This window comes from Pongo abelii, chromosome 22 (genome assembly GCF_028885655.2).
Source record: "Pongo abelii isolate AG06213 chromosome 22, NHGRI_mPonAbe1-v2.0_pri, whole genome shotgun sequence".
In the NCBI taxonomy this organism is placed as follows: domain Eukaryota; kingdom Metazoa; phylum Chordata; class Mammalia; order Primates; family Hominidae; genus Pongo; species Pongo abelii.
The window spans coordinates 36152576-36180409 of record NC_072007.2 but is presented as its reverse complement, the minus strand read 5'-3'; the positions used below and the strand labels follow the sequence as shown (position 1 = coordinate 36180409).

Sequence of the window (27834 nt, the reverse complement as noted above, 5' to 3'; positions counted from 1 at the left end):
GGAATGAATGAATGCATTGCCACTTTTTTGCTCATTATCATCAATCTGTACATATGCGTTTCAACTCAAATATTTATCCATTGGCTAAAGAAAAAAATACCTGAATACCCTTGTCTCTGCAGTTTACCCTTCCTCACTGTTAAAACTCAGTGCCTGTGTAAAATTTCATTATATTTTATTTACTTCTTATTCCACTTGTGCATTATGTGGATATGCCTGCCTCATCCCCACAGCCACCTATCACTTCCGGCCAACTCAGATGCCTCTGGCTCACAACGATCACTTCTCTGTTGAATTTCTGAAGCGTTTAATCTGCAGTATGTCTGTTACTCATACAGCAGTTAGTGTGGATTGTCTCACCCAGAATAAGTATTCATTAAATGTGTAAGAATGATGATATAGCCTAATTTCAGATCAAGATTGTGATTTATAGCTCATTCTTAATCAGCTGAGTCATGACTTTATTTATTTTTTCTTTTTTTTTTTTTTTTTTTTTTTTGAGACAGAGTCTCACTCTGTCATCCAGGCTGGAGTGCAATGATGTGATCTCGGCTCACTGCAGCTTCTGCCTCCTGAGTTCAAGTGATTCTCATGCCTCAGCCTCCCGAGTAGCTGGGATTACGGGCGTGTACCCCCACACCCAGCTAATTTTTTGTATTTTTAGTAGAGACGAAATTTCACTATGTTGGCCAGGATGGTCTCGAACTCCTGGCCCCAAGTGATCCGCCTGTCTCGGACCCGCAATGTACTGGGATTACAGGCGTGAGCCATCTCCTCAGGCCTGAGTCATGAATTTTTGGTAGTCCAATCGTGTGGTTATCTTCCTAAATCTGGAGGCCTTAAACCTAGGGCCGCAGGTGGGCTTATGAACCCTCTGCCAAGAAATGCCTTTAGCTGCAAGTAACAAGAAACCCTTTTCAACCTTTTTACTGATTTATTTAGAGAGAAGTACACATAACAGGTAATACAAGTATGCAAAGTTTTAAGACCACACAACTGGATAGCCAGCATCCGGACCAGAATACAGAGCCTTGCCGGCCCCTAGAATCCTCTCTCCTGACCCCTGCCAGTTACTGGCCTTTCCCCGAGTTCTATTTGCCTGCCGTTTGCTTGTTTTCATATTTAATTCAAATAGAATTAGGTGATGTGTTAGAATTAGGTGATGTGTCCTCTTGTGTTTTGCTTCTAACAGTGCCTTTATGTGGGAGAAGTACTGGCTCTTTCTTACTTTGCCCTCTCTGCCCTGAAATATTTTCCTAATTTAATAGCAGTAATTTCAGAAACGGCTTTCCTTTGGGACAAACTGACTTATCCAGCCATTGTGCCTTCCAGTTTAGACTCTGGCAGTTTGGAGAGCTGAGGCAAAGAAAAGGAGAACCATCTGTGTGTCTTCTTGGAAAAACTGCTGTATTTTCTCTCTCTTCCTGACTCTGGGAGCTTCTAGACTTTTTTATCATGTTTTCATATCCACAGAGGAAGAGTCTGAACCTCTTCCTGTTGCGCCTTCCCCTGGTTGGTTGCATTTCAGGAACCGACATTGGTTGTCTTCCTTCTTCCCTCCTCAGTGCAGTAGTTTAGATCTCATGGTTGTCCATATTCACATAACCATGAGAATCACAGGTCTCTCTCTGTCATTTCCTCCCTGTTTATCTGTAGCAAGAAGAAAAAAGTCAGTCTTAACAGAGACTGTGAAAGAATAAATACAGACTTTATTGTTTTAGAGCAGTTTTAGGTTCACAGCAAAATTAGGCAGAAGGTACTGAGATTCTCCCATATACTCCCTGTTCATACACATGCAAAGCCTCTCCCATTATCAGCGTCCCCCTTAGAGCGATCGTTACAATCAGTGAACCTACATTGGCACCATCATCATCACCCTAAGTCCATAGTTTACATTAGCATTCTCTCAGCATTGTTTATTCTGTGAGTTTGGAAAACTGTCCAATGACACGTACCCACCATTATAGTGTCATACTGAGTACTTTTACTACCCCCCAAATCCACTGTGTTCCTCCTGTTCGAACCTCTCTTCCCTTTAACCTTTCCAAGCCACTGATCTGTTACTGTCTATAATTTTGCCATTTCTAGAATGTCATATGGTTTTCTTAGAAAATATAAATGATGACTTTTTTGGCATGACTTTAATAAACAAATGAAAATTGGTGTGTGAATCAAAATCTTTTACTCTCTAAAGGGACTATCAGGCAGCACCTGCACGTGGAATTATATCAAGGTCAGCTTTTATTTAGAAACAGAAGGAGAGTCACCTTTGTGATGTCATTTCTCCTTCATCCAAGTAAAATCTCGCATGCTGACACATAAAATTTTATCATCAGTGATTTATTTCCTCGTAGGAATGTCCCTTTGACCTTATTAAATTCAGATACTATGGGGATGGTCAGCATTTTCAGATGGTTCACTCGTTCTGTAAAAGTGTTTCTTATTGGTGTTTAAAAGCTCTAAAAGCCACCCACTATAAATTGATAGCCATTAAAGTTAAAGTCTATGAATGTGATATGACTATTCCACTATGTTCCCAAGCGTTTATTTTATTGTGAGTTGTTATTTGATTGTTTGTAAGGAAATTGTTTTATGATGCTCAGCTTTATATTTCCACAAACTGTTCCTCCCTTGCAACTTCTTAAACTGTGATCAGCTTTTCAAAACAAGTCCACAGGACAACAGTCTGTCCAGCATTTGAAGAAGTGGTGGAAAAGTCATTTTTTTCCTTTCAGTGTTTCTGGCTATTCATGAAAACTGCAGTTAAAAGTTATAATGTTGTTGTGTTTGGCATTCTTTGGGAAGATGCAGCATTATTCAAACAAAACCATGTGCTCTTGTTTTAAATAGTGTCCAAATGAGTAATTGAATTCATGGACATCTAAATTTAATTCCAGAAATCAAAGCTATGGTAATAAGAACTTGGACCTGAGTTCTCTTAGGCCAAGTAATTTAATTCCTTAGCCAGTTGAACTATTTATTACGTGTCTGTGTTCCTGGTTATTATGCCAGTAAATTGCTCGGGCAGATCAGGGATGGATGATGGGCATATAATTCACTCTTTTTCACGGCTAGACACATACCAGAATGCAGATCACACTAAACAGCTGTTTTTACAAACATGGTTTCTATTCAGAGCTTTAAGAGCCACATCCAAGTAATATCAAAGAAGCCTGGAGGAGGAACCTGGGGATACCCAGGGTCATGTTTTTCACCATCCCACCTGGAAACACGGTGCTGTCCTAACCCTGGATCATACACTTGGGCATCGTCATTCCAGTCATGGTTCAAGATCACGTGTATACGTCATGATTTAAAGAGAATACTGGTTTGATTTTTCTTCCTGACTTTCCCTGAATTTTCCATTTAAATTGGAAAACAGCGCTAGTGCTCATGATTTGATTGAGTAAGAAATCTCAAACACGATAAATTAACTGATGACATGCATCAGGTCATCTTTCTTTGATTCACTAGTAATACAGCATTGAGATCCCATAGAAAAGTGCAGAGGCAATATACTCAGTGAAGCTCAGGGCAGCTGAGCAGCTGTTAAGTGTAGGATTCTTTTGAAATGTTGCCCGAAGTAGTAAACTTCTGTGCAATAATTTGGGCAGCCAAAAAAAAAAAGAATTGGTTATTTCACCTCATTTATTTCTACGAGGAGATAAAGGCTTCCAATATCTGATTTTCAGTGCCAGTGTTTTCTGTTTCTCTTTTCACCTATTTCTTCCTAGGCTTGTGGAAATGTTACAATAACTGATTAGGATTTTCTCTGTATTGACACTTCATTTATTAACATATGAGTAAGTTGCTATTAATAAATTATTCTGCTTAATCAGTTTCTTTTTATTCTTTAGCCACATGCTTTCAACTTCTTCAGATGTCGTCACTTAATATCCTTACATCATATTTAATCAGAGTTAGAAAGACGTTCCACTTGGGGGTCATACACATTTTTTGGGAAATTTTATAAATGCCCTTTATGCTATTCTTGTATCCTATGTAATCACAGTCAGGTGTTCCATGGGGATCATACACATCTTTATACAACTTGTATAACACATGCTTTAAATGCTGAGGTAATCAGAGAATTCCTGCCATTGATGGATTCATCTCTTTACATATCTTTCCCTTTCACTGTCAGCAAAACTATTTATGGTGGTCCTGTTAGACTTTGAAAACCTTTCAGGTTTATGGAGGAACCTTCCTTTCTATTGTCATAGATCATGGAATCATAGTGTTCGCTTGTCTCACGTGTTTGGAATCTGATTTCCTACATAATGCTGTGCTCTCACTACGAGTCCAAGGCTTCCTGTGGCTACAAACCCCGGGTTCCTATCACTTTTCCCAATGATGAGCTTCTCCTTGTTGGCCAGAATCAGCTCTGTGGTAATAATTCCCTTCTGCTTTCTCTCTCTCTTTTTTTTTTCTTCTGGGTACATTATAATGTCAGCATAGCAGTTTTTAATTCTATTACTATGGTACTTCTCAAATAGACCTGTGGCAGCTGCCCCGGAAAGGTTGAAACCCCTGCCACATCTAGGTCTTTCTCCTGTATTGGTTTTGTGATCTGATCAAGGATATCTATTCCTCTAGTCCCACTAGGAGGTATATGATAGGCTTTTACTATTTGATATTTCGTGTTCTTATCTTCATTTATCTTCTTTCAAATGCTGTCAACTATGCCTGCCTTGGCAGATACATGATTTCCACAAGGATTTCCTAATAGGCCTTCTTAATTTTGTTCTAGACATGCCTTTCTTTTGCCATCCAAATTTGCTGATTTTTTACACACTATGATGCATCAGCATGTAAATGTTTAATACCATAAATATTTCTGATCCTCTTCCCAGTTTCACTGAGTTACTGGTTATCTCTTGCCGTTATTCTCAGCGTATTGCAGTGGATCTCAGAATATTGTCCCCTGACCACCAGCATCATTATTACCTGGGAATCTGAAATGTACATTCTCAGACCCCACCAAGGCCTCATGATTCAGAAACTCTGGAGCTGCATTAGAAACAGCCAGTGGTACCTGGTGATCTGTGTTAGTTTTTGTTTGTTTTTAAAGAGACAGTGTCTTTGTCTCCCTGGCTGGAATGCAATGATGCAGTCATAGCTCACAGCAGCCTCGAACTCCTGGGCTCAAGTAATCCTCCCGCCCCAGCCTTCTGAGTAGCTGGGACTACAGGTGCACACCACCATGCCTGGCCTTTTTTTTTTTTATTATTTTTTTAAATTTTTTGGAGACAGGGTCTCACTGTGTGGCCCAGGCTAGTCTCAAATTCCTGGCCTCTAGGTTTTTTTCCCACCTCAGCCTTCCACAGTGCTGGGATTACAGGCATGAGCCACCACACTTAGCAGGTGATCTGTGTTTCAGTAAGCCTTCCAGGTGATTCTGATGCTCACTGAAATTTGAGAATCACTGAAATATTTGGTATTCTACAAAACATAAGCAATTAGCAACCATAGGGTGCGCAACTAAATAGTTTCAGCAGGCATCCCTGACCACAGGGCATTACAGATTTACTTAAGTCAGTTTCATCTTCCACCTGTGTGTCCAGTTTAAGCTCTCAATTGCAGTTTTTAAACCAATTTCCACCAGCACATACTGAGTATCTGCTACCGTGCATTGTGTTGCGGCTCTTGTATATACACTATGAGAAGTGATTCCCATAATACAGCAAACTCAGTTTTGATATCCACCACCCCACTTTTTATAATGGACTACATTTTTCAGAGCAGTTTTAGGTTTACAAAGAATTCAAGCAGAAAGTACAAAAAGTTCCCTCTACCTCTCACTTCCCCACTCCCCAACAATTTCCCCTAGATTAACATTTTGCCTTAGTATGGTACATTTGAACCAATATTGATACATTATTATTAACCAGTGTTCCTGTTTTAACATGAGAGGCGACTTTTTGTGTAGTATAATCTCTTGGTTTTGACAAATGCATAATGCTATGTATCTATTATTACTTAATGACAGTATCATGCAGAGTAGTTTCTAAAAATCCTCTCTACTCCACCTATTCATCCCTTCCCCGCTCCCGCTGAACCACTGGCAACCACTGATCTTTTTATTGTCTCCGTAATTTTGCCTTTTCCAGAATGTCCTATGGTTAGTCTCATGGCATCCCCTTTTAGCAACTGCAGAAACTAAGAACTGTCCCCAAGGATAAAAATTCTTGCAGACCCACTGAGCTGGGATTTATACTTAGACCTGCTGACTTTAAGTTTTGGGTGTGTTTCTTCTCAAATTGCCAAAAGTCCATATGGACGATTTTTCTTTTCCTTCCCTGAAATGTGTCTAATTGACTTTTTCTGTTATTTATGTTTGCCCTTACAGTGAAGACAAAGTAGTAGAAGTAGCAGAGGAGGAAGAAGTGGCTGAGGTGGAAGAAGAAGAAGCTGATGATGACGAGGATGATGAGGATGGTGACGAGGTAGAGGAAGAGGCTGAGGAACCCTACGAAGAAGCCACAGAGAGAACCACCAGCATCGCCACCACCACCACCACCACCACAGAGTCTGTGGAAGAGGTGGTTCGAGGTAATCCACCGTTTGTTTGGATTCCCCCCACCCCCAAGGAAAAGAAAGCGTAATACCAGAGTTTGAAATATCCATCCTAGCACCACTGCCTTCCCCAATCAAAAACACTTTTTTTTTTTCAAAAGGCTTCTTATGCTTGTGAAATTTTTTTGGTTTAACAAGCAAACAATTTCAAATAATGTGAAATCTTTATTATACAGTTTGTTTTGTACCTTGTATATGCTGCTTGGCAAATCCCAAGTTAATTCTACAAGACTCCGCCCAACCAGGTAGTCATCTAATTTGACAAACACTGAGTTAGGTGACTCCTTGGTATTCCTTTCACAGTGAGTGTTTGTTATATAATAGTGTCTGTTACCACCTAGACGATGAGCTCCTTGAGGGTAAGGACTTGATTTTATTCAGTATTGCACAGAGTGCCTGGCTTGTAGTTTTGATAAATCTTAGTTGAGTGAGTAGTTGTGATTAGATGTCATTAAAGAGGGAGATTTGGGCCAGGCACAGTGCCTCACACCTGTAATCCCAGCACTTTGGGAGGCCGAGGCAGGCAGATCACCTGAGGCCAGGAGTTTGAGACCAGTCTGGCCAACATGGTGAAAACCCATCTCTACTAAAAATACAGAAATGAGCCGGGCGTGGTGGCACGCACCTGTAATCCCAGCTACTTGGGAGGCTGAGACAGGAGAATCGCTTGAACCCAGGAGGTGGAGGTTGTAGTGAGCTGAGATCACACCATTGCACTCCAGCCTGGGTGACACAGCAAGATTGTCTCAAAAAAAAAAAAAAAGAGATTTGGTGAGTATCGCATTGTTTTATGCTATGAATTTTAACTGAGGTGATTTATGTTGAGTTTACATTGTTTTATTGGGGAGTATGGCAGTGCTTTCTTCAAGAAGTAAATATAGTATTAATGTCTTAGACTTTCTCTATTGAATTAATGTTTGTGTTGCAAGTATTGTGAACTAAAAGAACTAAAGGTCGTACTTGTCTCCATGAAATAAAAACAAACATTCGGTTGATATTAAGTGACCAAATGTCACAGAAACGAGTAAACTGTTGGATTGAGTTCCTTAAAGAGTATGCATTTGTTCCTTAAAGAGTTCTGCATTTTGTATCTGCCTTCTGCTTGGCAGATAGTAAAAGATGCTTCTAGAGCTAGATTGAATGAATATGTACTTACTGAATTTTAATGTACTGCAAATACTTATAAAGGTCAACCACAAATGTTACAGCATTTACAAAAAGTGGCTTTCTCTCACTTTTTGCTTAAGTTTAATGATTTCAGATTTATTGTTCTATTAGAGCTTAACATGGGCTATTTTGTCTGCCTCAACTATATTCATAGTTGTCACTATAGTATTTTCTTCCCTTTGTTGCATTTTTTTACCTTATTAAGGTGTAATTTACATATAAGATTCATTTGCTTTTAAGTATATAATTCAGAGGCTTTAAGAAATTTGCCAAGCTGTGCAACTATCACCATAATCTAATCTTAGAACATTTTCATCACTCCAGTAAGATCACACATGCTCACTCCCAGTTAAGCCCTCTACTCCAAGCAACAACTAATCTACTTTCTGTCTTTATAGATTTGCCCTTTTTTGGACTGTTATTATAAGTGGGATCATATAATACATGGTCTTTTGTGTCCAACTTCTTTCACTTAACACAGTATTTTTGAGGTCCTACATTTCTTTAACTTGAGCTTTTAAAATTGAGATTATTCTGAATTAAACACTCAGAGTTAGTTTAAAATTTATTGAAAGTTTTACATGTTCTTTTAAAAAAAAGAACAGAGTGCAAGATGGATTAACTTTATCATTCCCTACTTAATGACAGTTTCTTACTCACTTTAGCACATAAGTAAATGTGCTAGTAAATGCGCATTTTGTTTAAACCACCATTTTTCAAATACGCAAAAATCCTTTTTCAGGGTGTTTTTCATACACCTGTTAGGGCCAACTATGGCAGATCTGGTCAGATGAACTTGTTAGCCTGATGCCTGTAGCAGGGAAGGACAGCTTTTCAGGGCTTCTCTTCTCGAAACCTAAATGAAGTGTGAATACAAATTACAGCAGCTAGCAGCCTGCAGTGGGACTGAAGTCCTTGTGATCTCCATCAAGCTGGCTGTTTATATAACAGTTAGCATCCATTTACTGAACATTAGATTTTGAGCACCTGCTTGGTACAAGCCATTTTGCTAGGCTATGTGGAATGGATGATGAGCACACACAGGCCAGCTGACCCTAGTGGATGTTAAAATCTCTTAGGAAATAGAAGTCACAGAAGTACAAAGCCATCTGTGTTATAAGAAATATGAACACAGAACCTACTTCCAAGAGTAAGAGGGAACTTCTGGATTGATCAGAGAAGGTTCCATGGAGAGCATGACATTTGAACTAGAGCCAAAAGTGTGGGTGGGTGGTGTGTCTACCAATGGATTTTGCTGTAGAGTCATCAGGACTAGCAAAACAAATATGGTGCCATGGAAAGGCATATTTAGGAGACAGGATTGATCTAATTTAAGCTAGAGCAGATGTCTTTTAGGTTGGGACCAAAATATAGAGACCTTCAATGTCAGGCTGGCAAAGATGGCGTTAACTGCAGCTGATTAATTAATAAATATTAATTCAGAAGCTACTGTGCGCTGCAGATTTTTCCAGTAGACAATAAAGAGATTTTGTTTTGATGCTAGTACTGTTGAGGTAACAGGTGAACAAGGAGTGACATCAGTTATGCAGTACAATGAGAGGATGCCACATAAACTTTGGCCCATATTCTAGAACAAGACAATTCGCTTGAGATAAAGTGGTCTCATTATCGTCTGCATTAGTCCAGTTCTTTTTGCTTGAGTTTTACAGGTAGCATTATTTGATATTAAGATGGAACATAAAGATGTTGTATTATTTTATTTCCTGTAGAAAGACGAAGGCAGTTAAAAGAATTTCATAAACAAAACACTCCAGGCTAAAGGCAAAAAAGAAATGAACCTTAAAAAATAACAAGTTAATAATTTTGTTGACAAGAAGAGCAACAAAAGCAACCTTCTGAAAGCAAGATACCTGGTCATTGAGAGGTACCAACTGTTAATGCCCCAGAAATAGAGGAATCTTTAATGCAAGTCCATTCATTCCACCTCAAACTCCTGAACAAAAGCTCTACTTGAGGCCTTTCCTGGGAAAGGGGGCCTAACAGAAACATGTTATGGTCAGTTGTGCCCATGCGAGATAGTTTTTTGTGCTTGTAGCTAATTCCAGTAAAGAAGTAGATGTTTTAGAGGGTAACGTTAAAGGGGTCAGCTGCAAAGAGTCCTTTTCCTCCTCCTCACTGTTACAAAAGGTGACTTGTGGTTCTTCCCTAATTGAGAGCAATGGCAACGCCATAGGTGATTACTCATTTTGTAAAACTCTAATTACAAGTGGGTTGCTTCTGTGTTCAACATAAAAATTAGAAGTGACTTGCAAAGATGAGATACTGCAGGGAGGCTTACAATCTTGTTTTCAATGTTAGCGTTTCAGTACCCAGAACAAAATGTGGTTTACAGCCATCCTTTCTAAGAAAATTGTCATCATTACCAACATATTGCTACTGATACCAGTCCTTAATGTGCCTCATAAAAAAACAATAATTTCATAACCCGTTAAAACTGGAATGAAATGGAGGGAAGAAAAATAAGACATTTTTAGCATAGTCATAATCTTCTCTGCCATATTGTGTTAGAATCGATGATACCCAAAATGAGAAGATGTCTGTTCTCTGTTACTGATTCCAGTAGAATAAAAGTATTGTTTAAAAGTAAGCACATCCACTGCACTCCAGCCTGGGCAACAAAGTGGGACCCTGTCTCAAAAAAATAAAAATAAAAGTGAGCACACAATTGCAAGATCTATCTGGTTTTGGGGGTTTATTGTCATCTTTGGTTGTTAAAAAAAAAACTTGGATATTATTAGTTATTGGTCTAGTGGAATAAGCCGTTACCGATTTGAGTAAAACAGTGGTATATTTAGACACTTGCTCCTAATTTTCTGTTCTTCGAGAAGGGCTTGTGCTTCAGAAACCAGAGATATCAGGGTAGTTTTGATTGAGCCATAAATTCTAAACTCTGATTGAACATAGGTATTGTAATAAATGGCATGATCTCTTATTTAATCTAGTCAATTGTGCCTGTCTAGAGGAACTGGCCATTTCTGCCTTATGTTCATTTATTCAGCAACTATTCGTTGTACCCCTGCTGATGGCTAGGCTCTCTGCTATTGTGGAAGGCATCATGGGGGCAGAGCAGACAGCATTTTACCTCCGGGGAGACTGGCAGATTTTTGAAGCCTTTGTTGCAGATACAGATTTTCACGGTCACCACTCTTGCCCTTTAATGTAATTTAAATTTTTTTTTTTTTTTTTTTTTTTGGACAAGGATTTTGCTATGTTTCCTAGGCTGGATTCAAACTCCTGAGTTCAAACCTCAGACTCCCAAGTAGCCAGGACAACAGGCCTCTTGCGCTTTAAAGCAGTGATTCTCTGTCTTTAAACCTTGTAACTATGCTGTGTGGTGGGAATTTTACTTCCCCATTTAAAGCCAAGATCTCTAAGGCCAAGAATTTTTTTTTTTTTTTTTTTTTTGAGATAGAGTCTTGCTCTGTCACCCAGGCTGGAGTGTAGTGGTGCGATCTCGGCTCACTGCAAGCTCCGCCTCCCAGGTTCACGCCATTCTCCCGCCTCAGCCTCCCGAGTAGCTGGGACTACAGGTGCCTGCCATGATGCCCGGCTAATTTTTTTGTATTTTTAGTAGAGTCGGGGTTTCACCATGTTAGCCAGGATGGTCTCGATCTCCTGACCTCATGATCTGCCCACCTTGGCCTCCCCAAAGTGCTGGGATTACAGGCCACCATGCCTGGCCGAAAAAAAATTTTTTTTAATTGGCCTGGGCTGGGCGCAATGGCTCACGCCTATAATCCCAGCACCTTGGGAGGCTGAGGCAGGCGGATAACGAGGTCAGGAGATTGAGGCCATCCTGGCTAACACGGTGAAACCCCATCTGTACTAAAAATACAAAAATTAGCCAGGTGTGGTGGCATGCGCCTGTAATCCTCGCTACACAGGAGGCTGAGGCAGGAGAATCGCTTGAACCTAGGAGGCGAAGGTTGCAGTGAGCTGAGATTGTGCCATTGCACTCCAGCCTGGGCAACAGAGCAAGACTTCATCTCAAAAAAAGAAAAAAATAAAATAAATTGTCCCGGGTCACATAACTGGTTAAGTGATGAAATCAGAATATGGACCTGGATAGGCCAGGATATTTCTGCTACACTCATGTCAAAATTACACTTTTTATTTTCTTTATAAATACACACAAATTCATTTCAACCTGTGTTCCCTTGTAAATGCATATCCCTTTGATATAGGCATATATTCATCTATTATTTTGCACTGTGCATTTCTGAATTTTTAGAATTTTTACTTAAAAGGAAGTGATCAGGCTGGTGCTGTGGCTCACGCCTGTAATCCTAGCACTTCGGGAGGCTGAGGTGGGCAGATCACCTGAGGTCAGGAGTTAGAGACCAGCCTGGCCAACATGGTGAAACCCGGTCTTCACTAAAAATACAAAAAAATTAGCTAGGCATAGTGGCGCGTGCCCATAATCCCAGCTACTCAGGTGGCCGAGGCAGGGGAATCGCTTGGACCTGGGACGCGGAGGTTGCAGTGAGCTGAGATCGCGCCACTGCACTCCAGCCTGGCGACAAGAGCGAGACTCCGTCTCAAAAAAAAAAAAAGAAAAATGATCGGGGGTGCACAAATAAGAGTAATGATCAAGAGTCAGCAAACTGGGGCCAAAAATAGCCTGTTTCCTGTTTTCTACACAAAAGTTTTATTAGGACACAGCCAGTCCCATTTGTTTACAAATTGTCTATGGATGTTTTCATGTTTTGGAAGTAGAGTTGAGGATTGCAAAAGAGATTGTGTTGCCTGCAAAACTGAAAACATTTACTGTCTGGCCTTTTCAGTAAACATTTGCTAACCCCTGATTCTCACTATAAGACGGTGACTGTGAAGTTCTTTCTGTTTCACATACTGCCATATCAAGTTAATTTCTTTTGAGGTAGGGTTTTTTTTCTTTGTTTTTTTTTTGTTTGTTTGTTTTGGTTTTTTTTTTTGGTTAGAGACAGACTAGTATAGTGTTTGAGAGAATTTTTATGACCGTGGGCCAGTTAAGTAACCTGTTTTTTATGTGTGTAGTGTAGATGGTAATGTTATCTTGCATGTTTCTTGTGAGAATGACTTTAGGTAACCTATGTTAAACACTTACCATCATGCCCAGTAAATGTTCAGTTGCATTTACAAACTCAAGCTGTCCAGATTCAAATCTGCCCTACAAGCTACTAACTGTGTAAATTTGTATAAAACAAATAACCTTGAATCCTCATTGCTTCTCTTTGTAAAATAGGGATTAATAAGACCTATCCAATATTTAACTATTTTGTGAGGATTAAATTAATTAATTTATAGGAAACACTTTGCATAATTCCTGGTATACAGTAACTGCTCAATTAACATTAGTTGCTCTCTTAGTTATGGTTATAATCATCATTCCGATCCTCCATTGCATTTGAAACATTAGCAAACTAATGTTTACTACTAATCAGGAATGTTAAAGGTAAACCAACATGTTGACTTTTAATTATAAAAGGCATAAATGTGACCTATCCGTATCTATTGGTATAATAAAGCTGATATTTATAGAGAACATTATGTTATGATTAAAAGAAACATTTCTTGCTTAAAATGTTTTTTGTGAATATATACTGTATATTGAAATATCTGCACTTAAATTTTAAATCCAGCTGAAAATTGGATAAGATAGTATTAGATGCCACTGCATTTCAAGATAGAGTTTTATTTCTTTCAGGTATTTTAAACCTTGTGGGAGTTCTTCTATTAAGTGAACAGATAGAGACACTGATACAGATGGCTCTTTAACCGTCTCATGTGTTGATAAAAGCTAAAAGATTTGATCCGAATATTGCTTATATTGGGCTAAGTGATTGACCTTGGCAGAATGAAATTATTTTTCTTCTTCTGGTGACCATTAATCTGGGAGAAGTACCATTTGATTTAGTGCTGTACATTTCACCAATATCCACAAGGCACTTGTAGGTAGCAGACATGGCATTGGTTGCTGCCATGGCTTGCTCAGGTTGCTTCTAGCCATATCCGCATTGTCCTTGAGAGGGACGAGTCTCTCAGGCCTGCCTAGGAAGGAATTTTGGCAGCATGGAGAAGAGAAAGTGCTCAGCCCAGAACAAAAGTTTTCACCTACTACATTGCAGAGAAGTTGGCATATCAGTAATTATAAAGGAAGAATAGGGATTTACTGGGTGATAGAGCACCAAATAGAATGAATGCAATACATACTTGAAGTAAATCAGAGTAGCTTGTATTGATCTCAAGGGGAGAAGAAACAAAGCTTAATTCTCATCCCTCTGTTGTTACTTGTTTGTAATGGACATGACACTTACAAGGTATCCTATAATTCACTAATGGGATTTTTACTTATGATTAATATTTAACTCTCCACAAAGCTTGGAGTAAACTGTGAGCTCGACTTGCTGTGAACCCGAACATGAACTCACATACTTCAGTTGGAGGCCTCAGTAGCAGCATGCTGTACAAAAATGAAACTAAAGCTCCAGGGAGTATTTGGGAACAGGGCAAAAGGGTAATGGCTCCTCCTTATAGAGCAAGCCTCAGGCCTTTACCTTTGTGTTTTGAAGATGGAGAGGATGCACTTCTACTCCTCGCCCAGGTTGTAGCATGCTTGCTAATGATGTCGAGAGAACTAGTGTCAGCACTGACCATAGATGTGACAGGTAACAGCCTGTTATTTTGTGCCCCATGTCATGGCAGCCATTGATTCCGAGGTGTTTGATACACACTTTGATAGAGGCAGAGTGAAGCAGGACATTGACAAGCATCTTTCCATGTAGTTTAATGGTCTCAATCTAGAAAGCCCACTCAGATAATTAGGTTGCTTAAAATGTGATGAGACTAGGGAATAGAGCCATATAGAAGTGTGTGTGTGAGAGAATTCAGTGGTTTAGTATATTCACAAAGATACACATTTGACACCAGCCTGGGCAACATAGTGAGAACCTGGCTCTACCAATTAAAAAAAAATAGAATAATAGAAGTAATCAGTGAAAGGCATTTTAATACAATTATATCTAGATTTATTAAAAATAAAATTTTAGTCCAATTTAATTAAAGGCCAGAAACTAGATTTTTAAAGAATATTAGTCTTTCTCATATTTTTCCCCAAATCAGTTGCTTTAAAAAAAAAAAAAAGTGCACAGATGCCTCAGGCACAATAACTGTACTCAACTCAAGAATTTGCAATTAAGAAAAAAAAAAAATCAAACCTAAAAGAAGAAATCCAGCAACTCAGAGGTTCAGGTTCATTTAAACATGCATACATTTACACGGGCACACTTTTTTTGTTTTGTTTTGTTTTTGAGATGGAGTTTTTGTTTGTCGCCCAGGCTGGAGTGCAATGGCGCGATCTCGGCTCACTGCAGCCTCTGCCTCCCGAGTTCAAGTGAGTCTCCTCTCTCAGCCTCCTGAGTAGCTGGGATTACAGGTGCACACAACCGTGCCTGGCTAACTTTTGTATTTTTAGTAGAGATGGGTTTTCACCATGTTGGCCAGGCTGGTCTTGAACTCCTGACCTCAGGTGATCTACCTGCCTTGGCCTCCTAAAGTGCTGGCATTACAGGTGTGAGCCACTGCACCCAGCTGGGTACACCTTTTGTTTGTTTGTTTTGTTTTTTTTCGTTGACATGGAGTCTCACTCAGTCACCCAGGCTGGGATTCAGTGGCATGATCCTGGCTTACTGCAACCTCCGTCTCCCAGGTTCAAGCAGTTCTCAATTCTCCTGCCTCAGCTTCCTAAGTAGCTGGGACTACAGATGTGTGCAACCACACCTGGCTAATTTATGTATTTTTGGTAGAGACAGGTTTCACCACGTTGGCCAGACTGGTCTCGAACTCCTGACCTCAGGTGATTCACCCACCTTGGCCTCCCAAAGTGCTGGGATTACTGGCTTGAGCCACCGCGCCTAACCGGGCACATGTTTTTAGCCAAGCCATAGGTCTGATTAAGTAGAGTCAGATTCCTTGAGCAGGTTACAAAGCTGTGGATTTGAATGGAGATCTTTAGTTCCCTTGTAGAAAAATGAGTTTCCAAAAGCAGAGTGGCTTACAGCCTAACCAGCTGCTTCTCTCAGCCTTTAACCATTTTGCCCTCCTGAAAATTCATCTTTGGTTTCCAACCACCTCTTCCAATATACCTGACTTTTTGTGATTCTGTTAGTAGAAGAGTAAAAAGTCAAGGGGAGGCAAGAATGAATGAATCTCATATAAAAATGATGCTCAAGAGAATCCCTTAATTTTCAAGACAGCAGCCCAAATTGTAAACATTGAGACTTTTACAGTGTTAAAAAAAAGTGTTTAAAGGCCAGGCATGGTATCTCACACCTGTTATCCCAGCACTTTGGGAAGCTGAGGCAGGATGATCGCTTGAGCCCAGGAGTTTGCGAGCAGCCTGGAAACCATAGGGAGACCAAAAAAAAAAAAAAAATTGTTGTGCTGGCTGTAGTGTCACAGGCTTATAGTCCCACCTACTCTGGAGGCTGAGGTGGGAGGATCGCTGGAGCCCAGGTGAGGTCAAGCCTGCAGTGAGCCGTGATCACACCACCACACTCCAGCCTTGGTGACAGTGAGACCCTGTCAAAAAAATAAAAAATAAAAAAAAATAAAAGATTAAAGCAGAGGAAATGTTAAAGTTACGCTATATTTAGTTGGTAATAATGGTAAGACTGTTCAGGTGTTTTAACTGTGAGGGTAGGGTTGCCTCTTTCTTAAATTTATGTATGTTCTTATTGGGTATAATTTCTAGACAGAATATGCAAGTATCACAGAACATGGATGGCAATTTTATGTTGCATGCACGTGACTTTCGGTTCTTGATGTTTCATGATAGGAGCAAAGAAAGGCCTTGCTTGCCAATTGTTATGATTGCATCTGTTCTGGAAATTTACTAGCATTTGTTACCCAGGATTTCTGAAGTGCTGGTGACTGCTGCCCAGTAGTCTTGGTGGACAAAATTACTAAAATGCATCACAAATCCTTCTGGTGTTGGGTGGGCTATGGCAGGGTTTCTGGACCTTAGTACTATTGATGTTTTGGGCCAGATAATTGTTGCGGATGATTGTCCTGTGCATTGTAGGATGTTCAGCTGCATCACTAGCCTCTACTCGATGCCAGTAACACCCCCAAGTTGTGACAATCAAAAATGTCCCCTGGGAGAAGTAGGGGATAGACTCTCTCTGGTTGCAAAACACTGGGCTATGGTGTTGAGATGTGCAGTGATGAGCAGCTTTAAATATGTGAACAGAAGGCCAGGCGCCATGGCTCACGCCTGTAACCCCAGCACTTTGGGAGGCTGAGTTGGGCGGATCACTTGAGGTCAGGAGTTAGAGACCAGCCTGGCCAACATGGTGAAACCCCGTCTCTACTAAAAATATAAAAATTAGCCGGGCATGATGGTGGGTGCCTATAATCCCAGCTACTCAAGAGGCTGAGGCAAAGAAATCACTTGAACCTGGGAGGTGGAGGTTGCAGTGAGCTGAGATCGTGCCACTGAACTCCAGTCCGGGCAGACAGAGTGAGACGCCATCTCAAAAATAAATAAATAAAAATAAAAACGTGAACAGAGAAATACCCGTGCAATACTGTGTCTCATCTCCCTCTCATTCCCCAAAGACGAGTCTTGCTCTGTCGCCCAGGCTGGAGTGCAGTGACACGATCTCAGCTCACTGCAATCTCCGCCTCCAGGGTTCAAGCGATTCTCCTGCCTCTGTCTTCCAAGTACCTGGGATTACAGGCATGCCTCACCAAGACTACCTAAGTTTTGTGTGTTTTTTTTGTTTTGTTTTGTTTTTTGCTTTTTTTTTTTGAGACGGACTCTTACTCCGTCACCCAGGCTGGAGTGCAGCGGCACAGTCTTGGGTCACTGCAACCTCTGCCGCCCAGATTCAAGCGATTCTCCTGCCTCAGCCTCCCAAGTAGCTAGCATTACAGGCACCTGCCACCGCGCCTGGCTAATTTTTTTTTTTTTTTTTTTTTTGTAGTTTTTGTAGAGACGGGGTTTCACCATGTTAGCCAGGCTGATCTTGAGCTCCTGACCTCAAGCAATCCATCCATCTCGGCCTCCCAAAGTGCTGGGGTTACAGGCAGGAGCCACCCAGCCCAGCTGGTCTCATTTCAATGTCAGCTCTAACTTCTGTATCACTGCTTTGCACATTGTAGATAACCAGTGAACATTTTTTATTGTACGAGAACAGGTAAAATAAACAAAAATATGCCAAAGCAAATCTGATAAATACACATTTAGTAAGGTAAAAACAAGTATTTGATAAAATGTGTAATGTAGTCTAGTAGCTTTATTTAGAAACAGAAAACAACATAAAATGTTGACTTGCAACATTGCGTATGCATATTTGCCATGTAGACTGTGAGATATGGAGGTAAACTGCCTTCCTAGTTTTGTTTTTTTTTTGTTCAAAAGGAATTCGCTCTCCCCTTGTCCACTGATATAAAATAGCAAATGGTGATTAGCATCTGTGCTGTAACCAGGGACACTGCTGTTCCCAGCTGGAGTCTGTGGGTTCTTTGCCTGCTAGAGATTGTGACAAGAAGCCAGTTAACATGGAGAGATGGACATGCTCAGTCTTCCCCAGAAAAGGACATGAAACAGCAGGACCATCCTTCCAACCCATGACCTACATCTAGAGGCGTTCTTTTTTTCTTTTTTTTTTTTTTAAACCGGAACAGAAATACCATCTAGTTCTTTCTTTACAGAGAAGCGGTATAAGGAAGTACATTCTGGCCAAGCACGATGGCTCATGCTGTAATCCCAGCACTTTGGGAGGCCTAGGTGGGTGCATCACCTGAGGTCAGGAGTTTGAGACCAGCCTGGCCAACATGGCAAAACCCCTCGCTACTAAAAATACAAAAATTAGCCGGGTGTGGTGGCACACACCTGTGGTCCCAGCTACTCGGGAGGCTGAAGCGGGAGAATCTCTTGAACCCGGGAAGCGGAGGTTGCAGTGAGCCAAGTTCGCGCTATTGCACTCCAGCCTGGGTGACAGAGCGAGACTCGTCTCATTAAAAAAAAAAAAAAGGAAGTAAATTCAAAGCCCTTGAATTGATCTTGGCTTTCTTCATTATTTTTACGAGTAAAAAGAGATTTCTGATGTTCTGGGATATTATAGAAATGACACCACTTGAATTCAGCTTTCTGAGAAGCCTGGTATTTTCAGTCTTAATATGAGTAAGAGAATTATGATCTTGGTACTGGATCTAAGGCAGAGGTATCGAAGCTGTTTTAATGTTGCTTGAGATAGGACAGAACTTCAGAGTAAAATAAATTTTTATAGACAATCTGTTCAATCTGTTCAAATTAAATTGTTGATATGTATATTTCAATCTTAAGACTACTAATTTTGTTGTATCTGTCTTTTCCCAAATATATGTGTACTTCTTTTAATAAGCCAAAACCTATGCAACTTTTACTAATTCTTCCCCACTGGTTCTTTTGGAAAATGATTAAATCTTGTGTATCACGTTTTGACACATCTATTGCATTTAAAAGACAAGGTCGATCATGCTGCTTCTCAAACTGAGATATCCATTCAAGTTACCCAAGGCCCTTGGAAAACAATCATTGTGAGTCTGTTTGGGGGCCTGAGTCCCAGGTGGTGTTGACTCTGCTGGTCCACGGATCTATTTTGAGTAGTAGACTCTAGTAGCGTCTCCTGCCTTCCATATGGTGCAGATTTGCAGCACTGAGACAGGAAATAAGAAACTGAAAAGGAAAACCATTCTTACCTTTGGTGTTATTGTTTTTGGTATGTTACAGATACCAACAAGTATGAGAGAATCCTGAGACATCTACCTACTGAGCTTTTCTTTCCTTAAATTCACACCTCAAGACCAAGGAAACTGAAAAACTCTTACAGTCTCCCTATATGTGTTCACTTGTGCCCCTATTTCCTGTCATTCACATGGTAGTGTAGCCAACTCCTGCTAGCCTGTAAAAGCTAATTATTATGGTATAGAGGAATTTTGTAAGCCATAGCCATTGGGTAGCTTGAAATACCATTGGTGGGAGTATTTATACCATGGCAGTTGGCATACACTGTAACTCAAGAGTGTTCTTTTTGTTTGTTTTTCTAGACAGTGCCAGTTTCCCAGCATACTCCTGTCTCTCATTCAGTAAGAAGAAGCACTTTCCCTTATTTTCCAATACAGGACATGATATCCCGAGTTTTGAGCTTCTTGTTAATAGTCTGTTGCACGCTAACCACGCAGCTCAGCGAAGAGGAAGTTTATTCCCATAGCAAACAGGAAACAAAGGTTGAGGAAAAACCGTAGTGGTACCCTTTTGTGAATGTTCCCTAACACCGTCACAGGAGTCCTGATTAGTTTAAATACTTTACAAGTAAATCTCCTTCAGGTGGCATTTTATAAACAATCTTTCATCATGGAGAGATGAGAATTGGGTCAGGTATAATTAGAATGACAGCTGTATTGGCTAGCCTTAGGGAATTAACGCAATTCAGTAAAAAGGCTAGCCAACTGCGGATATCTTCTAGAGACTTCCGTGACAAATTAGCACCCATCCTCTAGTACTGAAGCAGTGCTTTCATTAGCATGCACAGCTGTTTGCATCATTTTTGTTTGTATTTCAATCCATATTTGGAGCTTAAGTGAGATTTGTCATAAGACTTCAGTTCAAGCTTGCTTGCCTAATTTTACATGCTTCTATTTAGTAAAATATGATTACTAGGTCATAAATATTTGATAATTTATTGCCTTATTAGAGTAATTTTCTAAACATGTTTTTTGATGACTGCTTGCTACTACGTACAAGCACTTGATAAATGTTCCTTTCTGTTAAAAGTACATGGTTCCAGAATTGGGAAAAACACGTTCTTAAAAGTTAACCAGTTTTCTATTGTGTTGACTTTTAAAAATTTTTCATCAATAGAATCAAATGCAAATATTGTCTACTTATTTTTCAACAGAATACAAGTTTGATTTTAATAAGTTAGGCTCATGAAATGTCACCATGTAGTAATACTTAGAATTACAGCGATAACTTAGGCCAAAAAAGTAGTTATAAACTACATTGAGCTCAGACAGATACATGTATTAATTATGTAAACATTTATATAAACATGTATATAAATTATATATTGTAATATATAGTATATAATTTATAATATATAATATATAAATTATATTTATAAATTAGAAAGTTTATTTGAAATATTGAAGTTTTGTGTACTTAGTGGATTTTAATACTTATATCCTTGTTTTCATTTTATTCCACTGTTACATTAAGGAAGTAACTTATTACAAAAATAAATTATATTTGTCTTGCATTTGCCCTTTTTACTCTACTTAAAATTGGAGGAAAAGAGTTCAAGATAGGGAATTTCTCTCAGAAAGGAGAAATAGTTGTATTATGTGAAGTTTAAGTAGATATTCTTGTAGAATATGGAGAAAATAATGCTACAAAATGTTATCTTTTAAATAAAGGTTCATAAAATATAGTTCCTAGCTCTCTCTAAATGACTCTAGTTTGACTGTGGCTGCTTTCCCAAAATTTGTAAATTTGAAATTTATACATTACATGGAATATAGTTTTATTTCACATACATTGCAGTAGGCTGAGAATACTTGAAATTCAATTATTAAAAATGAAATAATAATAACCAGCTTTACTTTATTCTAAAACAAGCTTTACTTTATTCTTTATTTACCACTTTATTGACAGCGAATTATTTGCTAATCTGTTAACTTTGCTTCATAAGAAGGCATTATAATTATCGTACATTTGAAAGTGGAGATTTTCTCCCCATACTGGTTGCCAGTTTCACAACTGTGTTCATTTTTAATTTATTAAAACATGTAAAATTAGCTTTCTAACCTTGGTTGTCCACAAAGATTTTCACTCCAATTTGAAATATCTGTTCAGAACTAATTTTTTGTGGTTGAGCATTATTTTTTGAACAATGAATTGCATAATCATTTTATATAATCCAGGGAGCTCTGGCTTAGATTCTGTATTATTTTGTATTATATTGATTTTTAAAAAATGGAATGTCGTGTTGACACGAGCACAAATCTCAGCAAGGGCCTACCTTACAAAGATAAAAGGCGTGGAGTTTGATTAGAAGCACATAATTTTGCTTTGTGTTTCGTATACACCAGCATTTCAGTGTAGTAAATGGCATTTTGTCTTGAAGAGTGAGCAGAGTTGTTATAAAAGAAGGCATAATGCTTCCTTGCCAGCAGAATTCAGCTAAGTGAATATCAGAAAAACTATTTGTGATCTTGAAAGTTTAAGAAATTCAACATCAATAAAGGATTGTGGTTCCTTAGATAGCCATGTAAGTCTTTGCCTATGTTTCTATCTAACATTTCTCTTTAAGAAATATTCTTGCTTTTATTTTTCTGAACAAATTTTCTCCATTATTATCTCTGATATTTACTTTGAACAGAAAGGTGGATTGGAAATCAAAAAATAAGTTTGATTTCAAAAATGATTTCAAAATGTTAGTTTTCTCAGTATTTTACATTTTGAGAAGAGAACAAAGACAAGGCAGATGAAGAGTTTTTTTGTTTTTTCTTAAATTTGTTTTCTTTTCAACTTTATTTTTAATTGACATAATAATTATATATAGTACACATTTTGAAGATATGGTTTTAATTTTCACAGGAATCCTATTTGGGTTTAGTTATATAAGGTCTAATTTTGCATCCTCTACATTTAGTGGCTGATATATAAATTTCCACTGAGTGATAATGGTAATTAATGTGAAACAGGTTTTTTGCTGATGTTTTTAGAAGTTTCAGTAGATTAGGAAGGAAGAAATTATGCTATTGAGAAAAATAGAAAATGTAAACATAAGCATTTGAACTCTCTCGAGATATTTTTATCTTCCATGAAACTAGATGCGGCTTATTGAAGATGTGTTTCAGGTCTCAGTGCTCTAAAACTCTTCTACTTGGTGAGCATCTTGATTGGTTAGATCTCTTACTAATATCCCATTGCTAGAGAGGGATGTAAAGGGAATTTTCTCAAACTGAGATTTCCAAACCCTCCAATCTCTGAGTCAAGGAAAGAGACAAGGTTAGAATTCTTAGGCAAACTGAAAAATCAATATTCCTATATTATTATTTATTTTTTCTTTTTTTGAGACCATGTCTCACTCTGTCGCCCAGGCTGGAGTGCAGTGGCACTATTTTGGCTCACTGCAATGTACGCTTCCTGGGTTCAAGTGATTCCAGTGCTTCGGCCTCCCGAGTAGATGAGATTATATGTGCACGCCACCACGCCCAGCTAATTTTTGTATTTTTAGTAGAGACAGGGTTTCACCATGTTGACTACGGTGGTCTTGAACTCCCCCAAAGTGCTGGGATTACAGGCTTGAGCCACCATGCTCAGCTTCCTATATTCATTTTTTAATGTGGGCTTTTTAAAATCTTTTCAATAGCAAAGACTTGACACCAACCCAAATGTCCATCAATGATAGACTGGATTAAGAAAATGTGGCACATATACACCATGAAATACTATGCAGCCATAAAAAAGGATGAGTTCATGTCCTTTTCAGGGACATGGATGAAGCTGGAAACCATCATTCTCACCAAACTATCACAAGGACAGAAAACCAAACTCCGCATGTTCTCACTCATAGGTGGAAATTGAACAATGAGAACACTTGGACACAGGGCGGGGAACATCACACACCAGGGCCTGTTGTGGGGTGGGGGGCTGGGGGAGGGAAAGCATTAGGAGAAATACCTAATGTAAACGACGAGTTTATGGGTGCAGCAAACAACATGGCACATGTATACCTATGTAACAAACCTGCATGTTGTGCACATATACCCTAGAACTTACAGTATAATAAAAAAGAAAATAATTTAAAAATATTTTCTTTGAGACAATTGTAGATTTACATGCAGTTGAAAGAATTAATACAGGCTGGGCGCAGTGGTTCACGCCTGTAATCCCAGCACTTTGGGAGGCCAAGGCAGGTGGATCATGAGGTCAGGAGATCGAGACCATCCTGGCTAACACAGAGAAACCCCGTGTCTACTAAAAAATACAAAAAAATTAGCCGATGTGGTGGCGGGTGCCTGTAATCCCAGCTACTCAGGAGGCTGAGGCAGGAGAATGGCGTGAACCTGGGAGGCGGAGCTTGGTGAAGCCTGCAGTGAGCGGAGATAGTGCCACTGCATTACAGCCTGGGCGACAGAGCGAGACTCTGTCTCAAAAAAAAAAAAAAAAAAAGAATTAATACAAAGACCCTGCATAGTCTTCACTCAGTACAGTATCACAACTATGAAGTTGACATTAATCCCTTAACACTGCTTTAACCCAAGTCTATGCTGCTGCTTCTCCACGTTCTCTTCTGAGAGGCACCAGCCATTTCTTGTGTGCTTATTCATACTTTGTGTAAAAGCATTAGCATCGTACTTCCCTGGTGTTGACCCTACCCTCAGTTCCAGCTTCTCCCAGAGTAGGCTAAGATTCTCTTTTCTACTACATGGAAAATTGTTCTGGAATAATAAAGGGTTAGCAAAAAAGTCAGAGGAAACAAACAGTTGTATTCCCTTTCCCTGTAGTAGAGTAGGAATATAATTATGAGTGATAGAGGATACGTTATCCATTCCTTTCCCAGTCCTCTCCGAAATCAGCTTTACTGCTGTAGGAAGTTGCTATTTTCATTATATCCCTGAGGGAAAGTGTTGGGAAGTGAGAGGTGAGGTGATGGGGAATCAGGGTTGCTGACAATTGGGGGAATTATAACGAGAAGCTCTTTTTCACCAGGAGAGGGGTTGCATGTTAAGGCCCGTCTGCTCATCCTCCATGTCAGCAGATGAGAACCAGTTGGACAACGTAGCTGTCTTTTAGATATTCAGAAGTAACAAAAGCACACTGTCGGTCCTGTTCTTCCAGCCTCACATATGTCTTCTCCATACATTATGTATTTGACATTAAATTAACATACACTCTTACACCCATTCCTGACTGCATTATCTCAGACAGCCTTTTGTATTTGAGTATTGTGGGATCTGTTGCTATTGCCCATGATTCCCACTTGGACTCCACCAAGGCCGTGAAACTCTTGGGGGCCATTCAAAGTCAAGAGTGCCAACTGCCCCTAACAGGATTGGGAGAAGCAACCAACACTCCCCAAATAGGGATTAACTCACTCTTTTCTTGGCCTTTATGAAAGGAAGGAGTTAAGGCTCTTACAGCTGGAGACTCCAGCAAGAGTTGTAGGCTCAACGTGTAGCTTATACTATTTACTTAATTAACATGTAAATGGATTTTGAGTTCTGAATGCCTGTTCTAGTTGATTAGGGCTCATTTAGCCTGGCTTCTACGAATTAGCTATAACAAATGGTTTCATAGCTGTTATAGAATGAGGCAGATGAAAAAATGAATGTAGCATTATGTTTCACTAGTGGTATAGGAAAATGTTAATATAATGCCATTTAGGTTCTGGACTGGGGAGATTGTGCCTTTATCATAAGTAAGAAATTGTTGCTAGGTCGCACATACGGGCACATATTTATCATGAATCATCTCCTTCGATCATCATTCTTTTATCCCATTACTTGACTTGCACCCATCCAAAATTCTACTACTTTTATTTAATATATAGACTCATAAAGACAAGGTTTGTGCATCTGCAGAGCTGTGATGTTCACTGCGAGGCCCGTGGCACACGTCTATAAGAAGACACATATTTGGTACTCTAAGATGATACTTTTTTTTAATGCCAAAATGTGAGGGTCAGCATAAATTGCCAAGGCATGGTGAATTTTGTTGCCAGTGCTCCTGTGACTGTGGGGTGAAGGGATTCTGTGCCTCCCTTGGTAGCAGTGGCCACAGTGCTTGCAATCCCAGTGCCAATTCCCAGCACAGTGCAGGCTCTGTAGGCACTGCTGCCCTGCAGTCTTATTGGAATTAACACTGCCTGAGTAAGAGATTAATAATGGGTGTTGTTGTGTCTTAGAAACATTAAAGAGCATGTGACATGAATGTGTACACATTGGTGAAGGAGATACAGAGAAGGAAAGCAAAGTGAAGCTGTAGATGTTTGTTACAACTGAAGATAAGCTCTGGGAGCAGAGACCACTGCTGGCTACAGTTGATGGGATCCTCACATCTAGGCATGGCTTTGAGCTTCACAGTCCAGAAGCTGCTCTGTCAGTAACTCAGAGGGGATATGGCCCCTAGAACCAATTCACTTTTAATAAATCAGGGTGCCAGTCCTTTAATTTTGGAAGATAAATAAAATTGCAAAGTAGATGGGATACTTATGTCAACAAGTTGGTTGGTTTTCATTCTACAAGAGTATTGTGTACAGGAAACCAATTTGCTTTGGGAGCATGGACTTTGAAAGCAGCAGTACTGAGTGAGATGGCCTTAATGATGGATGATAATGAGGTTGATGCTTTCGTAGCCACCTTTCCATCTGAAAACCACGTGAAGAGAGTCACATCATCTTCGTGTCCGTTGCATGGCGCATTTCTCCTGCGGCGTGTTTGACACCTTCTGGGCTTAGTGCTGACTGTCCCTCCTGTTGACATCATCATGATGGTAGCAACCTCTGGTTTTGCTAGTACTTTATTGCATCTACTAAAAGAGCAACGTGTATAGGGAAGTAAAACAATAGTTAATCCCCATTTGTATTGAAGACATTGTGGATCCTTGTCTTTGATTGGCTAATTAGAATCAATCTGTTGAAGGACCAGTGGCAGTGGCTCATGCCTGTAATCCCAGCACTTAGGGAGGCTGAGGTGGGTGCATCACTTGAAGCCAGGAGTTCAAGACCAGCCTGGCCAGTTCAAGACCTGGTGAAACCCCGTCTCTATTAAAAATACCAAAAAATTAGCCAGGCGTGGTGGTACATGGGTAATCCCAGCTACTTGAGAGGCTGAGGCACAAGAATCACTTGAACTCAGGAGGTGGAGGTTGCAGTGAGCCAAGATTGTGCCACTGGGCGACAGTGCAAGACCCTGTCTCAAAAAAAGAAAAAAAGAATCAATCTGTTGAATATTACTAATTTGGAAGTACTGCGTGATGTGTGACTTTCATCTTTTAGAAAGGTGTTTTTATCTCTGTCAGTAAAACTAAGAAGACATCTGTGTGTGCTAAGGCAGTAGCCTAGCAAGGGCAGGGCACAAACCCAGAGGGAGAATTGGGCTGTTGTTTCACTTCCAATAAAAATGGGATATACATGGGAGGTACAGTTATAATTCTACTCAGGATTGACTTTGTACATGTAATTGGATGGGTCACTGATTCACTTTGAGGCAATCAGGGATGAGTGAAACTGATCTTGGGGAGGGTGGCAAGACATGTTGACAGGTAAGATGTGTTTTAATGTATAACAGTGCGTGGTGTGTATTAATAAGTTAGAGTTGGTTGACTATGTTTTATTGTTTGAAACGTTACTGCCGAAGGGTCAGGTAAATATACAAAATATACAAATAATACAGATTTTTAATACATAAATATCAATTAAGTAGCATAATTAAATAATACATTGTTATAGTTGTACTTAATGTGTATATAATTAAATATATGCAAATAATACAGATCTTTAATATTACAGATTAATAATATATAATTAATTATATATTAATCTTTAATATATAAATATCAATTAAATAGCAGAATTAATAATACATTGTTATAGATGTACTTCATGCATATGTAATTAAATTATTAATGTATAATATATATTAATACATATTTTAATATACAAATAAAATGGTATTAAATCAGAGTTAAGACCATTTACATTAGTACATATTTTAATATACAAATGAATGGTCTTAAGTTAGAGTTAATGTCATTGAGTGTAAGTCACATTTACAGATACGACATATGTTTCCAGATAAAGTCAATGGACAGACAGCCTCCAAAACTGGAAAACATTCAAAATATATGCAATTAATTTTATACTTGAGTTAAGGCAATCATTTATTAAGGAAAGCAATCATGTTTTGTGAGGGCTTAAACTTTCGCTTCATAACCAAAGCAGTTTCCTTACATGAAAGTTGACTTCTTAAAAAGAGAAGTTTATTTTTTATAATGGAGAATCGTTTTGATGTGCAGACACCTTCCGTCATTTCATA

The 27834-nt window shown here is 39.3% G+C and overlaps 1 protein-coding gene across 6 annotated transcripts in view; it reads left to right on the top strand.

Annotated features, from left to right (window-relative positions):
- Positions 1-27834, top strand: part of APP (amyloid beta precursor protein) — a 282485-nt gene that overhangs the window by 140411 nt on the left and 114240 nt on the right. For all 6 annotated transcript variants that reach the window (XM_024239221.3, XM_024239223.3, XM_024239220.3 and 3 more), the window contains 1 exon segment: positions 6350-6552. In XM_024239221.3, the coding sequence (XP_024094989.1) occupies positions 6350-6552 (203 nt within the window).